The 19401-nt window shown below is 38.1% G+C and overlaps 1 protein-coding gene across 3 annotated transcripts in view; it reads right to left on the bottom strand.

Moving 5' to 3' along the window:
• LOC124623633 overlaps positions 1-19401 on the bottom strand; it is a 60601-nt gene that overhangs the window by 13555 nt on the left and 27645 nt on the right. For 2 of the 3 annotated variants that reach the window (XR_006980699.1, XR_006980701.1), the window contains exons 3-5: positions 11864-11895; positions 8117-8214; positions 7994-8032 (exon numbers count right to left, since the gene is read on the bottom strand). Coding sequence is in view for 1 of the 3 variants with exons in the window: in XM_047149050.1 (XP_047005006.1) it covers positions 7890-8032; positions 8117-8214; positions 10918-10951; positions 11864-11895 (307 nt within the window). In the remaining 2 variants the exon portion in view is untranslated. Of the gene's footprint in view, positions 1-7889; positions 8033-8116; positions 8215-10917; positions 10952-11863; positions 11896-19401 lie in introns of those variants that run through there. The other variant, XM_047149050.1, reaches the window with a different exon arrangement.

A 19401-nucleotide genomic window follows, 5' to 3' on the forward strand; every position in this document is an offset into this window, starting at 1 on the left:
TCAGTCAGTCAGTGTTTTGTTTACCTCAGGAGTCTGTGCAGTTCGGTTGACAACTAATGTTAATAAATAATTTTGTATTTTATTTATTTATTTATTTATTTCTGCTTCCGTAGATCCAGTTAGTGAGTCAATCACAAGGATATGGAACGTGTCAAATTGTACAGGTTTCAATTTAAACTTACAATAAAGACAAGTGCAATTCAATGCCAAATTGTACATAGTTTAAGTAAGACACACTATAAATACAGTAATAGATACAATGTCAGCTAGATAGCATAACAACCATTTAACAGAAAAAGGAGTTTCAAATAAAGGTTAAAGATAAGAGCACAAAGTTAAATTAGATATTAGGCCTACAAGAGTAAATACAGGTACAGCCAATTTGTTGTCACAGAAAGTGTGCTAATGCTCAAATGCACAATAAAACTGCTTCTAGACACAATAAGTTTAGTGATGGTATACATTTTCTTTCAGATATTCACCCACAGTATAAAAAGATTTCTCTGTCAGGTAATCTTTGAGAACTTGTTTAAATTTTGGCAGTTCTGAATGAACACATTTGATATGTAGTGGTAGAGCATTGAACAGCTTAATGCTGGAGTAGTAAACTCCTTTCTGTACCAGATTGAGACGTTTCATTTCGAAATGTAGATTGTTTTTGTTTCTGGTGTTATAGCCATGGAATTTACTGTTGCCTTGGTAGATAGAATAATTTTTGCACACAAAGGTCAGCAAGGAAAAAATATACCGTGAGGCAGTTGTTAGGATACCTATCTTCCGAAACAAGTGCCTGCATGAGTGTCTTTGATGGACCCCACACATTATTCTGATTGCTTTTTTTTTTATGGTGAAAACTTTTTTTGCAAGTGGCAAGTGGTTGGTTCCCCCAGAATATGATGGCATATGACATCAATGAGTGGAAGTAGTCAAAGTAGGCAACCTTAATGGTGTCAACTTCAGTCACTGAAGAAATAACCCGTAATGCAAATGTTGCCGAGCTAAGTTTTTTACATAGATGAAGAATGTGAACTGACCAATTACATTTACTGTCTATGTAAGCACCCAGGAATTTTGTATCTTCAACTTCCTGTATTGGTTGATCTCTACATTTTATGTTAATTTCATCGAGATTATTTTGTGATGTATGGAACCTCATATAATGAGTTTTATCTGCATTGAGTGAGAGACCATTTGAGGAGAACAAATTTAAGATGTCATTAAAAACAGTATTTGTAGTTTGTTCATGATCAACCAAATCGTCGATTAGAATAGTGGTATCATCGGCAAACAGAGTAAATTTGCTGTTTGTCTCAGAACAAAGAGGAAGATCATTCATAAAGATGAGGAAAAGCAGAGCCTTGAGGCACACCACACGTTATCGTGCCCCATTCAGATGAGGCAGGTTCTCCAGAAGAGCCATTTAGCATTACAGTCTGCTTCCGATCCTGCAGATATGATTGTAGCCACAAGCCAACAGTACCACCTAAACCATCGTATTCTGCCTTTTTCAAAAGAATTTGGTGGTTTACACAGTCAAAGGCTTTCGTTAAGATCACAAAAAATACCCACTGGAGATATTTTTTTGTTAATGGCTTCAAAACTTGGTTGCTGAAAGAGAATATTGCCTGTTCAGTACAAAGACCGGCATGAAAACCAAACTGATTTTTGCGTAAGATACTCTGGAAGTTGAGATGGTCTACAATCCTCCTGTGCAAGAGTTTTTCTAGAATTTTCGAGAAGGTAGTTAATAGGGATATTGGGCGATAATTTGTAACAATGCTTTTATCACCTTTTTTAAAGAGAGGAATCACTACAGCCAACTTTAGTCTGTCAGGGACAATCCCTTCTTGTAGGGATGTATTGTATATGTTGCGTAAGACGGGACTAACAAATTTATAATAGTATTTCAGTATTTTACTAGAAATATTGTCCACACCAGCAGAATTTTTATTTTTTAATGATCTAATTTCTCTTATGACTTCACTTACGGTAACTGGAGGTAAAGATAACTCTGGGATTCTGTTGCTAATAGCTTTCTGTAGGAGGGACAATGATGTCTGAAACTTCCCTGATGCTCTTATCAATCATCAATGAACCAGGCAAATGCAAATTTAAGTTAAGTGTTAAAGATCTGAAGAGATCGTTACACCAGGAAAAAAAAAAAAAAAAAAGAGATCCACAGTATCTTCAGACAGGAGGAGAATATGAAACTCAGTTATGACTAACAGCTCTGCATCAGGTTCAGTAAAGGAATCATTTCTGTGCCGTTTGTATATTAACAATCTAAGCTTAAATGTGGATGCCCATAACACAATCATATTTGCAGCTGACACCACAATTCTTCCAAAAGGGGAAAGTAAGGACCCATTACAGCAATCAGCAAACGCTGTTGAAAAACAATTTAGCAACTGGACACAGAGCAACCAGCTTTTCATAAACAATAAAAGAAAATATCACACTAAAATTTCACAAAGTTCTGAACAAGGGTGATTATGGCAGCAAAGTAAAGTAAAATGGAATACGTATATTAAATGCGTTAATGTAAGACTGAGCAAGACACAAGACCAACTAACTTCTTTGTTCACTAAAACCCTTCTGTAGTGAGAAAACAGTAAAGAATGCATGTCAAGCCTACTTTTGTTCTCACCTTAAACATGGAGTCACATTTTGGGGAAGTCTAAAACAGCTAACAGCACTTCCAAGGGGGGAAAATCATAACAATAATGTTTAGGTGCAAACCTAGAGACTCATGTAGAGCAATGTTTAAGATCTCTGGTATTCCTTCTTTACCATGTATCCACATTATGAAACTCATCCTTCAAAATAAATGTATTAGGAAGGGACAATGAACCATGGACCTTGCTGTTGGTGGGGAGGCTTGTGTGCCTCAACGATATAGATAGCCGTACCATAGGTGCAACCACAACGGAGGGGTATCTGTTGAGAGGCCAGACAAACGTGTGGTTCCTGAAGAGGGGCAGCAGCCTTTTCGGTAGTTGCAGGGACAACAGTCTAGTTGATTGACTGATCTGGCCTTGTAACACTAACCAAAATGGCCTTGCTGTTCTGGTACTGCGAACGGCTGAAAGCAAGGGGAAACTACAGCCGTAATTTTTCCCGAGGGCACGCAGCTTTACTGTATGATTAAATGATGATGGCGTCCTCTTGGGTAAAATATTCCGGAGGTAAAATAGTCCCCCATTCGGATCTCCGGGCGGGGACTACTCAAGAGGACGTTGTTATCAGGAGAAAGAAAACTGGCGTTCGACGGATCGGAGCGTAGAATGTCAGATCCCTTAATCGGGCAGGTAGGTTAGAAAATTTAAAAAGGGAAATGGACAGGTTAAAGTTAGATATAGTGGGAATTAGTGAAGTTTGGTGGCGGGAGGAACAAGACTTTTGGTCAGGTGAATACAGGGTTATAAATACAAAATCAAATAGGGGTAATGCAGGAGTAGGTTTAATAATGAATAAAAAAATAGGAGTGCAGGTAAGCTACAACAAACAGCATAGTGAACGCATTATTGTGGCCAAGACAGACATGAAGCCCATGCCTACCACAGTAGTACAAGTTAATATGGCAACTAGCTCTGCAGATGACGAAGAAATTGATGAAATGTATGATGAGATAAAAGAAATTATTCAGGTAGTGAAGGGAGACAAAAATTTAATAGTCATGGGTGACTGGAATTCAAGAGTTGGAAAAGGGAGAGAAGGAAACATAGTAGGTGATATGGCTTGGGGCTAAGAAATGAAACAGGAAGCCGCCTAGTAGAATTTTACGCAGAGCATAACTTAATCATAGCTAACACTTGGTTTAAGAATCACGAAAGACAGTTGTATACATGGAAGAACCCTGGAGATACTAGTAGGTATCAGATAGATTATATAATGGTAAGACAGATACTTAGGAACCAGGTTTTAAATTGTAAGACATTTCCAGGGGCAGATGTGGACTCTGACCACAATCTATTGGTTATGAACTGTAGATTAAAACTGAAGAAACTGCAAAAAGGTGGGAATTTAAGGAGATGGGACCTGGATAAACTGAAAGAACCAGATGTTGTACAGAGTTTCAGGGAGAACATAAGGGAACAACTGACAGGAATGGGGGAAAGAAATACAGTAGAAGAAGAATGGGTAGCTTTGAGGGATTAAATAGTGAAGGCAGCAGAAGATCAAATAGGTAAAAAGACGAGGGCTAGTAGAAACCCTTGGGTAACAGCAGAAATATTGAATTTAATTGATGAAAGGAGAAAATATAAAAATGCAGTAACATCTGAAAAATGAGATCGACAGGAAGTGCAAAATGGCTAAGCAGAGATGGCTAGAGGGCAAATGTAAGGGTGTAGAGGCTTATCTCACTAGGGGTAAGATAGATACTGCCTACAGGAAAATTAAAGAGACCTTTGGAGAAAGGTGAACCACTTGCATGAATATCAAGAGCTTTGATGGAAACCCAGTTCTAAGCAAAGAAGGGAAAGCAGAAAGGTGGAAGGAGTATATAGAGGGTCTATACAAGGGTGATGTACTTGAGGACAATATTATGGCAATGGAAGAGGATGAAGATGAAATGGGAGATATGATATTGTGTGAAAGTTTGACAGAGCACTGAAACATCCTGAGTCAAAACAAGGCCCCCAGAGTAGACAACATTCCATTAGAACTACTGACAGCCTTGGGAGAGCCAGTCCTGACAAAACTCTACCATCTGGTGAGCAAGATGTATGAGACAGGCGAAACACCCTCAGACTTCAAGAAGAATATAATAATTCCAATCCCAAAGAAAGCAGGTGTTGACAGATGTGAAAATTACCGAACTATCAGTTAAATAAGTCACAGCTGCAAAATACTAATGCGAATTCTTTACAGACGATTGGAAAAACTGATAGTAGCCGACCTCGGGTAAGATCAGTTTGGATTCCGTAGAAATGTTGGAACACGTGAGGCAATACTGACCCCTACGACTTATCTTAGAAAAAAGATTAAGGAAAGGCAAACCTACGTTTCTAGCATCTGTAGACTTAAAAAAGCTTTTGACAATGTTGATTGGAATACTCTCTTTCAAATTCTGAAAGTGGCAGGGGTAAAATACAGAGAGCGAAAGGCTATTTACAATTTGTACAGAAACAAAATGGCAGTTATAAGAGTCAAGGGGTATGAAAGGGAAGCAGTGGTTGGGAAGGGAGTGAGACAGGGTTGTAGCCTATCCCCAATGTTATTCAATCTGTATATTGAGCAAGCAAAAAAGGAAATAAAAAAAAAAAAAGTTCGGAGTAGGTATTAAAATCCACGGAGAAGAAATAAAAACTTTGAGGATCCCCGATGACATTGTAATTCTGTCAGAGACAGCAAAGGACATGGAAGAGCAGTTGAACGGAATGGACAGTGTCTTGAAAGGAGGATATAAGATGAACATCAACAAAAGCAAAACAAGGATAATGGAATGTAGTCAAATTAAGTCGGGTGATGCTGAGGGAATTAGATTAGGAAATGAGACACTTAAAGTAGTAAAGGAGTTTTGCTATTTGGGGAGGAAAATAACTGATGATGATCGAAGTAGAGAGGATATAAAATGTAGACTGGCAATTGCAAGGAAAGCGTTTTTGAAGAAGAAAAATTTGTTAACATCGAGTATAGATTTAAATGTCAGGAAGTCATTTCTGAAAGTATTTGTATGGAGTGTAGCCATGTATGGAAGTGAAACGTGGACGATAAATAGCTTAGACAAGAAGAGAATAGAAGCTTTCAAAATGTGGTGCTATAGAAGAATGCTGAAGATTAGATGGGTAGATCACATAACTAATGAGGAGGTATTGAATAGAATTGGGGAGAAGAGGAGCTTGTGGCACAACTTGACTAGAAGAATGGATCGGTTGGTAGGACATGTTCTGAGATATGGTGGGATCACCAATTTAATATTGGAGGGCAGCGTGGAGGGTAAAAATCGTAGAGGGAGACTAAGAGATGAATACACTAAGCAGATTCAGAAGGATGTAGGCTGCAATAGGTACTGGGAGATGAAGAAGCTTGCACAGGATAGAGTAGCATGGAGAGCTGTATCAAACCAGTCTCAGGACTGAAGACCACCACCACCACAACAATAATAACAACAGGGTAAATAGACTGTAAAAAAACCTGTGACATTAATGATTATTTTACCACACAAAAGAAAAATTTACATATGGCCCAAATCAAAACATCCCCGCGTCAAAATAGTACTTTTCACATAGAAGTTAAAAAAACAAACTTTCCAAAAACATGACAGCAAATACTGACTTCAAAACCTTAGGAAATTCTTTAAAGTCATATTTACAGCAATACTGCTTTTACTTCATTCAAGAACATTTAAATATATGAAGTGTACATTTTGTAATTTTAAATGTATATGAATAGAAATTACTTTCACCTGTACACATTTTGTAAACAAAAGGGCCAATAAAAATGCAATACAACACAATCACTGGAGACCCATCAACACAGTAGGAGGTGTAAGGAAATTCAGCAGATTCTCCAATTCTGACTTGGGAGCATGGTGTTATCAGTTTGTACTAGGGTGCTCGTCTTCTTAGTTTCTGAAGAGTGCGAGCGGTTATGTATTGGTGCACATTCCAAAACCTGAGTCTGTGCACTGTTTTCCACCAACAGAGGAAAGGCAGACAGCGTATCATCAGGTTCTGAAGTTCCAGAAGACAGAGAGGATCATAGACGCATTTAGTGGATGACAATTTAAGTGGCATACAATGTGGAGATTGATGGGAAATTTGCCAGAACAAAGAAAACCATATTTTCTGAGCCTGACACTTAAGTGCTCGGGGTGATGTGGCACACTGGATATAAACCTACGGAATGTGGTTGGTGGATTGTTCTTCAAAATATACAGACAGCATTATATCAAAAGTACAAACAACAACTAGGCCTCTTGCTTTCTATTCATTTTTATTGACAACTTCTTTTAATTATTTAATACGTTTTTATTTTTTGAGTGGGTATGGAAATGGAAATGTCGTGTGGCTAGGGCCTCCCATCGGGTAGACCGTTCGCCTGGTGCAGGTCTTTCGATTTGACGCCACGTCGGCGACCTGCGCGTCGATGCGGATGAAATGATGATGATTAAGACAACACAACACCCAGTCCCCGAGCGGAGAAAATTTCCGACCCAGCCGGGAATCGAACCCGGGCCCTTAGGATTGACAGTCTGTCACACTGACCACTCAGCTACCGGGGCGGACTTTTGAGTGGGTGGACATTACCATCATCCAGGCTCATTTTTAATTTTCCTTCTTCTATACTCCTTTTCTTGCCTTTCTAGATCCCTTTTCTTCATAAACACCTTAGTAATAGTGTAACAGTGTAAAATTATTTTGGATTTCTGGAGAATGTTAACTACTGATAAAATAAAAAAAATCTTAATGTATTGTGGATCATATTAATGATTGTGAAACTCAGCATAGAGTAACTTCTATGGTTCAAGTCATAAGTGAAAACTGCAATGAATAAATAATTAAATAACAATAATGCACTATTTTGATATATGATATTATGCGAAGAAGAAATGGTACCCAAGTGCTGGACACAGTTTTTAATATCTACTTCTTCATTTCCAATTCTTCAGAAGACTATTTGAGAATTTCACCAAACTCTAAATCAATTATTTGGATTTTGTTAACTAGACCCAGTGACATAAAATTTCATGTCAAAGATTGCATTTCCACTGCTGTTCCATCGACCATCAGAAAAAAACTAGGGTATTAATAAATTGATCTTTTCTGCTGACTGCCATTACAACTTCATTCACCAACAATACAGATACTAATTCAATGTTTACAATTAGCTGCACTTTACGCTGACCATAATACACAAGAAAGTGAATGTGATAAACAATTTACCTTCATGTTCCCACTCCAAATCTAGTGAGCTAGGAGGTGTAGACGAGGTAATACTACGATCTCGTGTTGCCATTTGGTGTACGCTTTTGTGCATTAAAAGAGATCTGGCATCCAACGGTTGCGCTTGCGCATTTGGCCCTGTTCTGTACATGAAAACAAGAAATAAAAGACAGAAACAACAAAAAAACGGAGTAATTTTAACAATATAGTTCCCTCTGTACACTAACCTTACACCACTTGTTCGTCCAGATTCTTCACTTCTCTGATATTCATCTGCTCTTGTCCATGTATCATCAGTTAACTCAAGAATAACCTGCTTGCTGACCTAAAAACAAAGAAAAATCTTTCTAATACTATTTGGCAAATAAACATAGAACAAAAATTTATCACCCTCTGGGGACACCACACTAACATTTTGTAACATTGCACCTAGCCTTGAGAATGACTTCAATTCATCAAAGAAGTGTGTCAAGATTTCTCAGGTATACCATATCCAGCTGGAGTACCCAATGATCAGGTCACAATAAGCTACCAAATAGCAGGGCATAGATAATGTTTTACCTGCTGTTTCTAATACTTTTCTGTAGAATAAAGATCAGGCGTTATTTCAGCAGTTGAGGTGCAATAATGTAACAGGGCATGTAAGTGTTCATCGGACCAGAAGTGTGTACATGAAACCCTGTGAACATGGTTCTTTTGCCCTTGGAACATGGAAGTTTTCACAGGATACTCATAATGAAGGTGTAAAAGGAAGGATAACACTTGCTCACTGAGAATATTGAAATTAAGATACTGGTTCATGTTCACGGTAACTTGAATGAGTGGGCACAAGTCATGGAACAAAACCATCCCCAAAATATAACAGAACAACTTCCAGCCTAAACACCCACCACACCCACAAAAGGTTAAATGTCCAATTGGGCCATGAGTGAATCTGACACCTTGCATCATTAGAAAAGATGCACATTTCCAGTCTGTGCCATTCAATTTGTGTGCTTTTTGGTCCATTGAAGGTGTGCAACATTATGTGTTGCTGTGAGCAATCCTCTTTTGTGATGTACTCGACCCCAAATGTCCATTACATGCAGTTCCCTTTGTAATGCTTGCTTGGAAAACGATTGAGATGGATTTGCAGTCACTAACAGGTCCCTGTCAGAATATTTTTAATACCAGAGTAATTACAACATATTACACGGCTGCAAGCAGTACACCATTCGTTGTAGACACAGTGGACAGTTCCCACTGATACGTCAACAAATCAAGCAATCTAATTCATAGTGGGCTCACAGGAATGTTCAAACACAATAGCATATTTATGCCTTTCTGTCACATTGATGAATTATTAGCTTGGTGCATAAGTTTGAAGTGTTTTTCTATAAGTTTGATAAACACAACAGATACATATAACAGAGACTTCGGTCAACAATAATATTTTCTCCTTCATTATTCACAACAGAGTGAAAATAAAATGTTGGAGTAACTTTTTGTCTCTGTGATTGTACCAATCACGTGGTTTTGAGGCGGAGCACTCGCCAAGCCATGTCCGGAAAGGAAGTTCCTTGAAGGTTGTTCCATAGAGTGTGGAAAAGGCGTAAATGTGAGGGTGCAGGATAAGTGAATAAGGTGGTTGCGGAATGACTTCCTAACCTAACTCCTGTGTAGTCAGTCTAGCAGAATGCAAGTGGGTGTTATCATTGAGCAGCATTACATCACGCAGTCTTTCTGGTCATCATTCTTGAATTGTGTCTGCAAGACATCTCAGTTGTTGACAATAAATGTCAGCAGTGATAGTTACACCTTGGGGAAGCAATTTTATAGTATACCACACTGTCTTTGTTCCACCAGGTGCATAAGATTATCTTTTGCAGATGTGCGCAATTCTGTTTATGGGGAGTTGCTGCTTTGTTTGGGCTCAGCCTTTCCTTTCTTTTCCTTATGTTAGTGTAAAGACACCATTTCGTTCACCAGTTACGATACAGGATGGAACACCTGCTGATTTCTGTGATTTTGATTTAGAGCATGCGGTACCCATACACCTAATTTTTGAATCTTCCCCCTAAATGGAAATGTCACATGATGGTTGAATGCTCACAGTTCATCAAATCTGCCAGTTGTTGAGTACAATGACATGGATCATTGTAGATTAATGTGTTTAAATGATCTTCATCAAACCCCAAAGGGCTACCTGGATGTGGAGAGTCACTAACATCGAAATGATCTCCCTTAAAACAATCTCTGTCCAATGGCATTGTCCTCATACACAGTACATGTTTCTGGCTGCCTCAACTGCTGTCACCGCTCTATTGAACTCAAACAGATGAACATGTCAGAAATGTACCAATTTCTCCGTTTTTTAGTGTCCACAGCTCAGCTAACAACTTCAAATGACAAAATGACAATATGTAAACTCAAATAGCAACAGTAAACTACAAACAACAAATGACAATTGATAAAATATAGCAATTGGAATACTGATATGCAAAATAAAAATGCTATGAACTTATGCAGCAACCTAATATTTACATGTTTCAGTCTAAAAGGAATAATCATTTCCATATGTTAACAACATTATGAAAAGGATAGTTGCTACTCACCATATAGTGGAGATGCTAAGTCGCAGATAGGTACAACAAAAAGACTGTCACAAAAAGAGCTTTTGGTCAACAAGGCCTTTGTCAAAGACAACACACAATCACACGACCGCGCGCCTACACACACACACACACACACACACACACACACACACACATGTGTAAATGCAACTTGCACACACATGACCACAGTATCTGGCAGCTGAAGCCAGATTTATTTCCCTATGTTAAGATTTATAAAGAAAAAATGAGCTTATATTTTACTACAAATATGCAGTGTGTGGAGAAAAAGTAATTTAATTACTGAACTGCTAATTAATACTCAACATAAACTAACAAGTCATAGTAGTACTGAAACAGAACCAGTTTTGCGTATTCAAATAAGGTCTCTGGTTCAAGTACATCTTCACATACTCAAAAGTTTAATAAATACAAACCTTCTTTCTTCTTAGAGGAAGTAAGCAGGAAATACTGCATCCATGTTAGCATGAAAGAAAGGAAACTTAAAATGTTGTGAGATAATAGCAGAGAAATAAAATCTGAAAATCAATCAACTGTTCAAGCACCCGACAAAATATTGATATTAAGATTTTGATGCCAAATCTAATTTTGGGACCAGTGTCCAGTAAAGGGCATTATACAAACATTTTTATTGAGTAGTAGCTACCATTCACTGTTTTTTAGTACACAGTATCAGTTATTTAAACAGCTGCCATTCCATCCCCTTTAAAAAAAAAAAAAATGTGCAGCAGAATATTACAGACTGTATTTTGCACTTATCTTCTGATTACGTGCCATATAAAACATTCCTCCACTTCATCATACGATCACTTATTAGAATGATCCCTGAAGTTCAGTCAGTTATATACACCTATGGACAACTGTAATCCTGACTTTGGTTCCATTAGATTAAGACAGTACATTCAACGATCATACATGGATCCCACACTACCAGTGGGCTGTATGAATTTACAAAATATGCTACAGTCATTATCCTTTCCAGATTCTGCCTCCTATTACACACGAGTATGGTACTATTCGCCAAAAAACAGTAAAAGGACTAATTCTCTTTGTCATTTTATTCTCTCTTTGTGCAGTGTTATTTTATTCTCTCTTTGCACAGTCTTTCTTATATAATTTTATTAGTTTCTATTTCTCAACACCTGTTCTGCCACATTTTCATTTAATGCTTCACCTTCCTACTACATTCTCTTTTCATTCCCAAATTCACTATCTCAGACATTCACGTTTCTTTACACAGTGCATGAAACAATGTTTAGGATTCACTGGGCACAGGTTACAGGAACTGTTAGTAGTTTAACAGCGTTAACACAAACATTCAATTGGCAACAAGTTAATAACAATTAAAATGGCTACACTTACCAGTGTGGCCACTTAGCTTCCTCTCGGTGATCCTGAAACATAAAAAGCAATGACATTCTTAATATGAAGCAGTAAATTTCTAAAAAAGAAAGAGGGAAAACCCAAACATCAAAATAGAGGGAAATGGATTCCCTACTACCAAAAGGAAACTTGTGATCAAGTTTTGGCAAGCAAGTGTCAATCAGTAATCAACTACAAAAAGATAAACAAATTAAATAAATCCATAACCACAAAGATATAACCATCACTAACCAAATGTTCAAAAAGGCATGCACAGACCAAAAGAAGGGCAATGTCAATGCTGAAGATGGTATAAGGAAGGGGAAGACTTGTGGTGAGAAGATACTGATCAGAAACGAAGCCCACAGATTGCAGCAATATCACATGAAGATGATCTTTTTTTATCTCATAGGTTTGTATATCTTTCGCAAGCACTGCTCCAAAATTAGATTAAAGGGCTCAGTAGTTAGTTTAATTACAGTCATATAAATTGTGGCTCAGGCCTTTTACATCAATTTAGTCTCTTCACAATGGATCTCACCACCTCTAAAGGTCTTCCCAAGGTTTCTTTAACTAATGTTCTATATATTTTTATTTACTTTTTCTTTGCATGAAGCAATCATAATGATGACCTTCGCAAATGTCAGAAATGATAGTATGACAATAATTAAACTCACAAAATATGAGTATGTTAAATACAGAAATTGTTGCATCTTATACCTATTTTATATATTTATTACATTACAGCTGATGTTCCACTGGTTCATGTAACCATCAGTACTTCAAAATTTGTTGAGGGAATATAAACACTTTTTTATTAGAAAATATTTTAATTTTGTTTTAAAATTATTCCCCATATATGTTCCTAGAGTGTTTGTTAAGCCAAATCAAATCACTGATGTAGCCTATGGGCTTCTAGCTGTCATTTTCTGATGTTGTTTTCTGGAAATAGTTAGATTTTGTCCTAGTGTTGAGAACATGTACGTCACTGCACTTGATAACTTCTATTGACCGATTCATAAAAATGTAACTAATTTAAATATGTATAGAGAATATATTGTAAGGTATTTGTGCAGCACAAACACTTCAGACATGAATCTCTATGCCCCATCCCACGTGCAAGTCTTCTTGCTCTTCTCTGTAACAGCTGTATTCTTTTTAAGCATATGTCACCTCTCCATCAGACACCATCTTGTCAAAATATGTGCTGCGTAGAAGAAGAGGCTTGTGTGTTTCCATGAATCTGAGGGCTATGCAAGCTGTAGTGCAGTTACTGGCAGGGTCTTCCAAACTGGACAGGCCTCAGCGAGTGAACCACATGAAGAGTGTCTCACAACAGCCCATCTCTCCCATAACCAATCCCATATTCCTTTCCCAATTCCCGAGATACACAACCCAAGATGTGGTGCAATACATGCAAAAGGGGCACGCGGCAAGTGGGAATGTATGTCTTTAATTTAGCTTCAGGGATACATGGTGATCACCCTGAATAATTAGCCTTGCACCATGTGGGGTTCCATGGTATCAACTGAATAGGTTCCCAACTCTCATGGGACCAAAATGGAGAACACAGAAAAGAAAACAAAAACTGAGAGACGGAAGTGAGCTCAAACATCTAAGAATCGGGGTTGGAACCAAGGGGAGCTGTTTCTGTAATTGGATCTGGCAATAGAACAATCCAAGAAATGGAAACTGTTAATGAGAAGTTGGATCAAGTCACGATCAAATTCTTGTCTGTGTTTCAGTGAAGGAAACATCTCAAAGAACAAAAATAAAAGGAAGGTAAAGAATGGCTTCCTAAACACAAATGGAGGTAACTGAAAGGTCTTGAACCTTTTTTCTTTTTAAAGAAAGAAAGAAAGAGAGAGAGAGAGAGAGAGAGAGAGAGAGAGAGAAGACTGACTCAGGGTGAATGCGGTAAGAAGGATAATCAGGCCCCTTCTACCTCTAGGACAAGAAAAGAGGGAGCAAGAGAAGAGTCTAATACTCCCACTTCTCAGGACAAACGGTCCCACAAAAAGCCAAGGCAGGAAATAGGGAAACATAAGTGTAGTACGGCACTCTCGGTTACGCAACAGGGATATACACTGCGGTCAAAATAACTTTACAGAAGAAGGGCAGTGGGGAAGGAGGGGGAGGGGAGAGACACAAGTGCAGGATCTGATCCAAATTCAAGAAAGTCTATATGGACAAAGGTGCTGTTATCTTTGGCTGTGAGGCGATGGGAAAAGGGGAGTGGCTCAGGAGATGGTGTCCAAGGCATCTCTGTGGAATGAGATAAAGCTGCTGCTCATGGCAGCAGGTGGGCTCTTCAAGACTTCAAAGATATCAATTTGGGTACCAATACTTCTTACGGATGACCTCCAAAGACTCTGTTCAAGAAAATAAGGGGGCAGAAGATCTCAACAGTGGATTGGAGAGTAATCAACCAAAATGTTGTACCAGACAGTCAAATATTTTGGTGGAAACTGGTGAAAAATCCCTGATGGCAATGTGAGAGAATACGACCTGAAATTGACTTAGGGTTTTCAAAGTGTGCCATCAGGATAATCAAAGACATCAGAAAAGACCATGGCGCAAGCCAGAGGCTGCAAGTGTTTCAGGTAAACCCACAACACAGCAATGGGGCAACTGCTATCTTGAGTTAATCTTCTAGGAAGACAGTAGGTGTATGTGGCCACCACCCAGGAACTCTATTCACATAAAGTGGGCATTTCAGGCCTCAGAGGAACTGGAGGTAAGTTGGTTCATGCCAGAAATCTAAAGAACTCCATAATATGCCATTATGTTACAAAAGGAATTTTCCAACCTCATATTTAGAAAACTGTCCAATCACAAAGAAGTGCATAATCAGAAATACACCTGGGTGGAACAACAATTTGGAAGTGCAAAGGAAGCAAGTAAAAAGATTGTTCAACCTTGCAAAGAAGAAAGAACAATGGTTGAAATATCAGGAGGCCCTTGTCAAACACAACCTTGCAATCAAACAAGTGAAGCTATCTTCCTGGAAAGTATTCCGTGAGGAATTGGAAGGTACAGCTGGTTGTGTTAGACTTCATAAAATCCTTACTAGAATGCAGACTAATCCAGGAGGTACTCCACGGAAGGAGAACGATGGGTATACAGAGACTTTTCAAAAAATTCCAGAGCATTCATAATTTCTCACCGATGGTGTGTTGGAGCAAATGCAGTTGGCATCCCTGCACACATCTTTGTTTAATGTGTAACTGCCAGAAGTTTCATTGTTGTACGTCTGTTAGTTATTATTCAGTGCTGTATTGAGGAGAACATTATGTCACACAGTTTGCGAATTTCGAGATGGCAGAGTTAGAGGAGCAATGCGCCTGAATTAAATTTTACATGAAAATCAAGAAAATCTTTACAGAGACACAACAAATGATGCAGGAAGCCTACGGTGATGAATGCTTAAGCTGTACTCGGTGTTATGAATGGTTCATGTGGTTTAAAAATTGCCAGACAGAAGTTAAAGATGATCCTCATTCACGATGCCTTTTGACGTCTACTGATGTCACTCACATCAGAAACGGAAATTAAACTGTGCATTCCAATTGAAGACTGACACTCTGAGATTGCAGAAGAAGGTAACATTCCAATTGGATCATGTCATGAAAATGTGGGAAGGAAATGGCCTGAAATGTGGCAAGACAATTCATGGCTCTAGCATCATGATAATGCAACCGCACATTCATCCCTTTGGTGCGTGACTATTGCACAAAAAATGAAATCACTGTGCTGCCTCACCCTCTGTACTCTCCAGACCTGTCTCCTGCGGACTTTTTTTTTATTTCCAGTGTTGAAAACCCCAATGAGATAAAAGAACATTTGCAGATGGCGCTTCATGCGATCCTGCAAGAGGTGTACCAAGACAGCTTCTGGAAGTGCAAATGGCATTGGGTGCTGTGTCTCAATTGTGGAGAAGAGTATTTCTGCTAGGTAATTAATATACAACATGAATAGCAAGGGTCCCAACACACTTCCCTGGGGTACAGCTGAAGTTACTTCAACATCTGACAATGACCCTTCATCCAAGATAACATGCTGTGTCGTCCCTACCAAAAAGCCCTGAACCAAATCACAAATTTCACTTACTTTTGACACTAAGCTTAGGTGTCATACTGAGTCAAATGCTTTTAGAAAATCAAGAAATACTGCATCTACCTGACTGCCTTGATCCAAACCTTTCAATATGTGTCGTGAGAAAAATGAAAGTTGGGTTTCGTATGATCGATGCCATGAGGAGATCATTCTGTTTAAGGAAACTCATTATGTTTGAGCTCAGAGTACGTTCTAAGATTCGACAACAAATTGATGTCAAGGAAATCGGTCAGTAGTTTGTGGATCACTTGTAATAACCTTCTTGTAGACAAGTGTTAACTGTGCTTTTTTCCAAGAAATGGTAACAGTTTTTTTTTTTTTTTTTTTGGGGACCTACGATATATTATAGTTAAAAGAGGAACTAACTCAGCTGTAAATTCAGTATAGAATGTGACAGGGATTCCATCAAGCCCTCGAGTTTTGTTCAATTTTAATGACTGCATCTGTTTCTCAACACCACTGACACTAACACTTACTTCATTCATCTTTTCAGTGGTACAAAGATTAAACTGGGGCAATTCTCCTGGGTTTTCCTCAATTTAAGTTCCTGCCTCGTTCACTAGGGACTGGACACTACCCTCGGTGCCTCTAACAGCCTTTACAAACAACCAGAATTTCTTTGGATTTTGTGAAATGTCACTTGACTATATTCTGCTATGGTAGTCATTGAAGGCATCATGCATCACTCTCTCAGCAGCCAAATGCGTTTCATTCAGCATCTATCTACCTATAGTTCTATGCTTTCTATTATACCTATTTTGTAATAGTCTCCATTTCTTTAGAAGTTTATTTACAGTGACTGTATACCATCGAGGTTCCCTCTCATTAGGAAGTGTTCTACTGGGTACATATCTATCCAGTGCCTGGTCAACTATTCTTTTAAACGTGAGCCATAGTACCTCTACATGCTACTTTCCTGTGTTGAAAGTTTCAAGTTCCTCACTGAGATATAACACTATTTTTTTTAATCTAATTTACAGATCATATATATCTTTCTGCTTATACTGAACACATATATCTTTCTACTTTTTTTTACTTGCCTTTAGTACTCTGGTATTTGGTGTTGCCACAAAGACATCATAGTTGCTGATACCATTTTCAACGTGGACATCCTCAAGACATCAGGTCTATTTGTTGCCATTAAATCCAATATATTTCGATCATGAGTGGGATTCCTAACTATCTGTTCTAGGCAGTTTTTAGATAAAGCATTTAGTAATGTTTCACAGGATGTCTTATCACATCAACCACTAACAAAATTGTATTTTTCCCAACTGATTGTTGGATTATTAAAGTCTCCATCAATGATTACAGTATGATTGGGGAACTTATGTACAAGTGATTTGAGGTTTTCTCTGAAGTTTTCGGTTACATCAGGAGATGAGTCTGGTAGAAATGCCGCCACTGTCACAAAAACATTAGTTTCTTCTGTCTCAACTTGTACATGCTAGAGTCTCACAAATAAATCACTGACTCACCATAATGTTGCCACATTACTGTTTCTTATTGTTGGTGTGCTTTCCACATGTCATCTGAAGATGTTGGTGCTTTTCATCAATTATGATTGAAATTTTACAAATGTTGCACCTTACAGTAGATCCGTCACCCTGAACACTGCCACTTCTAAACAATGTCCCACATTCTGCTAGCATTCATTCTGGATTTTGGGATCTTGGATACAGAAAAATTAAACTATCAAAGTTGGACCACAAATCACACAAAGCATCTCATCATTGTGAGTTACAACTGGACCTCAACTGCTTGTGCCAGAGGACTGGTTTGAACTGACATACTTAAACAGTGCTCCTTACGATGAGTTTTCATAATTTTTTCATGAAATAACAGAGATGAACATATATTGGTGTTTCATTTGATTATTTTTTGTGACTGATTTACTCATAGTTCTTTTTTAATTTTTTAATATAATAATTTGAAAATAGCGTCTTACAGTATCAAACAAAATTTTGTTCTTCACTATGTCTATGTGTAAACTGTTAAAATATTTCTGTACAAACTATTATGGTATATGTCTACTTCTGTCAGATCAACACCACATAAGTAAGCAGTTAAGAAACTTCTTGGCAGGTTAAAACTGTGTGCCGGACCGAGACTTGAACTCGGGACCTTTGCCTTTCCTGCGGGCAAGTGCTCTACCAACTGAGCTACGCAAGCATGACTCACACCCCGTCCTCACAGCTTTCATTCCGCCAGTACCTCGTCTCCTACCTTCCAAACTTCAAAGAAGCTCTCCTGCGAACCTTGCAGAACTAGCACTCCTGGAAGAAAGGATATTGCAGAGACACGGCTTAGCCACGGCCTAGGGGATGTTTCTAGAATGAAATTTTCACTCTACAGCAGAGTGTGCGCTGATATGAAACTTCCTGGCAGATTAAAACTGTGTGCCGGACCGAGACTCAAACTCGGTCTGGCACACAGTTTTAATCTGCCAGGAAGTTTCATATCAGCGCACACTCCGCTGTAGAATGAAAATTTCATTCTATAAGCAGTTAAGATTTCCAATACAAATGAATCACCAGAGAGATAATAATATTCCTGAGTATCTTTCCTCTCTTTCTGGAAATGAACACAAGTTAAGGACGAGAGCAATAAACAAACATCAGACGAGGTTTTAGGCTTACAATGAGGCTGAAGACTGCTAGTAAAGAAGTATTAGCATTTCAAAGGCAGAAGCTACAAAGTAAAAACTTGCCTCAATGGCAAAAGAAGTTGGCTGAAATGCATGAAGGCAAGGTTTCACTTACTTTGAGGATATAATGATGGGGGATGGTACTCAACTGGAAAGCAACTGAGGCAATTAATGGGCACTTTACAATATTGTCAAAACAGTAAACAAATTTTGTCAATGAAGTATTGTTTATATTTACAGATTACCAGCAATGATTAAAAATTATTTACCGTCAGAAGTTTGATGATAATTGGGTTCATAAACTTTGTGAAATTTTGAAACGAAATAATTTCTGCTTTAGGCTGTAAAACATTATTTTCTGCAATTTCAATTTTGACATGTCATCATTTTCAACTATTGTTTAATGTTGTAACCCATTCAAAAATAAAAAGCTGTGCCATGCTATGCAAGAAAATTTCCATGAGGTGTTGTAAATTTATCGGCTGTTCCATATACCATATATGTTATAGATCCGGTGAAGGAGGAGCATCTCGGACACATTACGTACAGAGGAAACCATTCACACTTTTTGGCAGAAAGGGAATAAAATTAAACTTCAGTGTTTACATCATCATTTCACCATCTCTATGTTGTATATAGAACAGCTGATAAATTTACAACACTTCATGCAAATGTTGTAGCACAGCTATATACTACTGAGTGGGTTCAGTTTCCCACAATGCTTAAAATGACAACATGTCAAAATTGCAATCATACTAAAAAGTTTAAACAGCCA

Source organism: Schistocerca americana, chromosome 1 (assembly GCF_021461395.2).
Source record: "Schistocerca americana isolate TAMUIC-IGC-003095 chromosome 1, iqSchAmer2.1, whole genome shotgun sequence".
Classification (NCBI taxonomy): domain Eukaryota; kingdom Metazoa; phylum Arthropoda; class Insecta; order Orthoptera; family Acrididae; genus Schistocerca; species Schistocerca americana.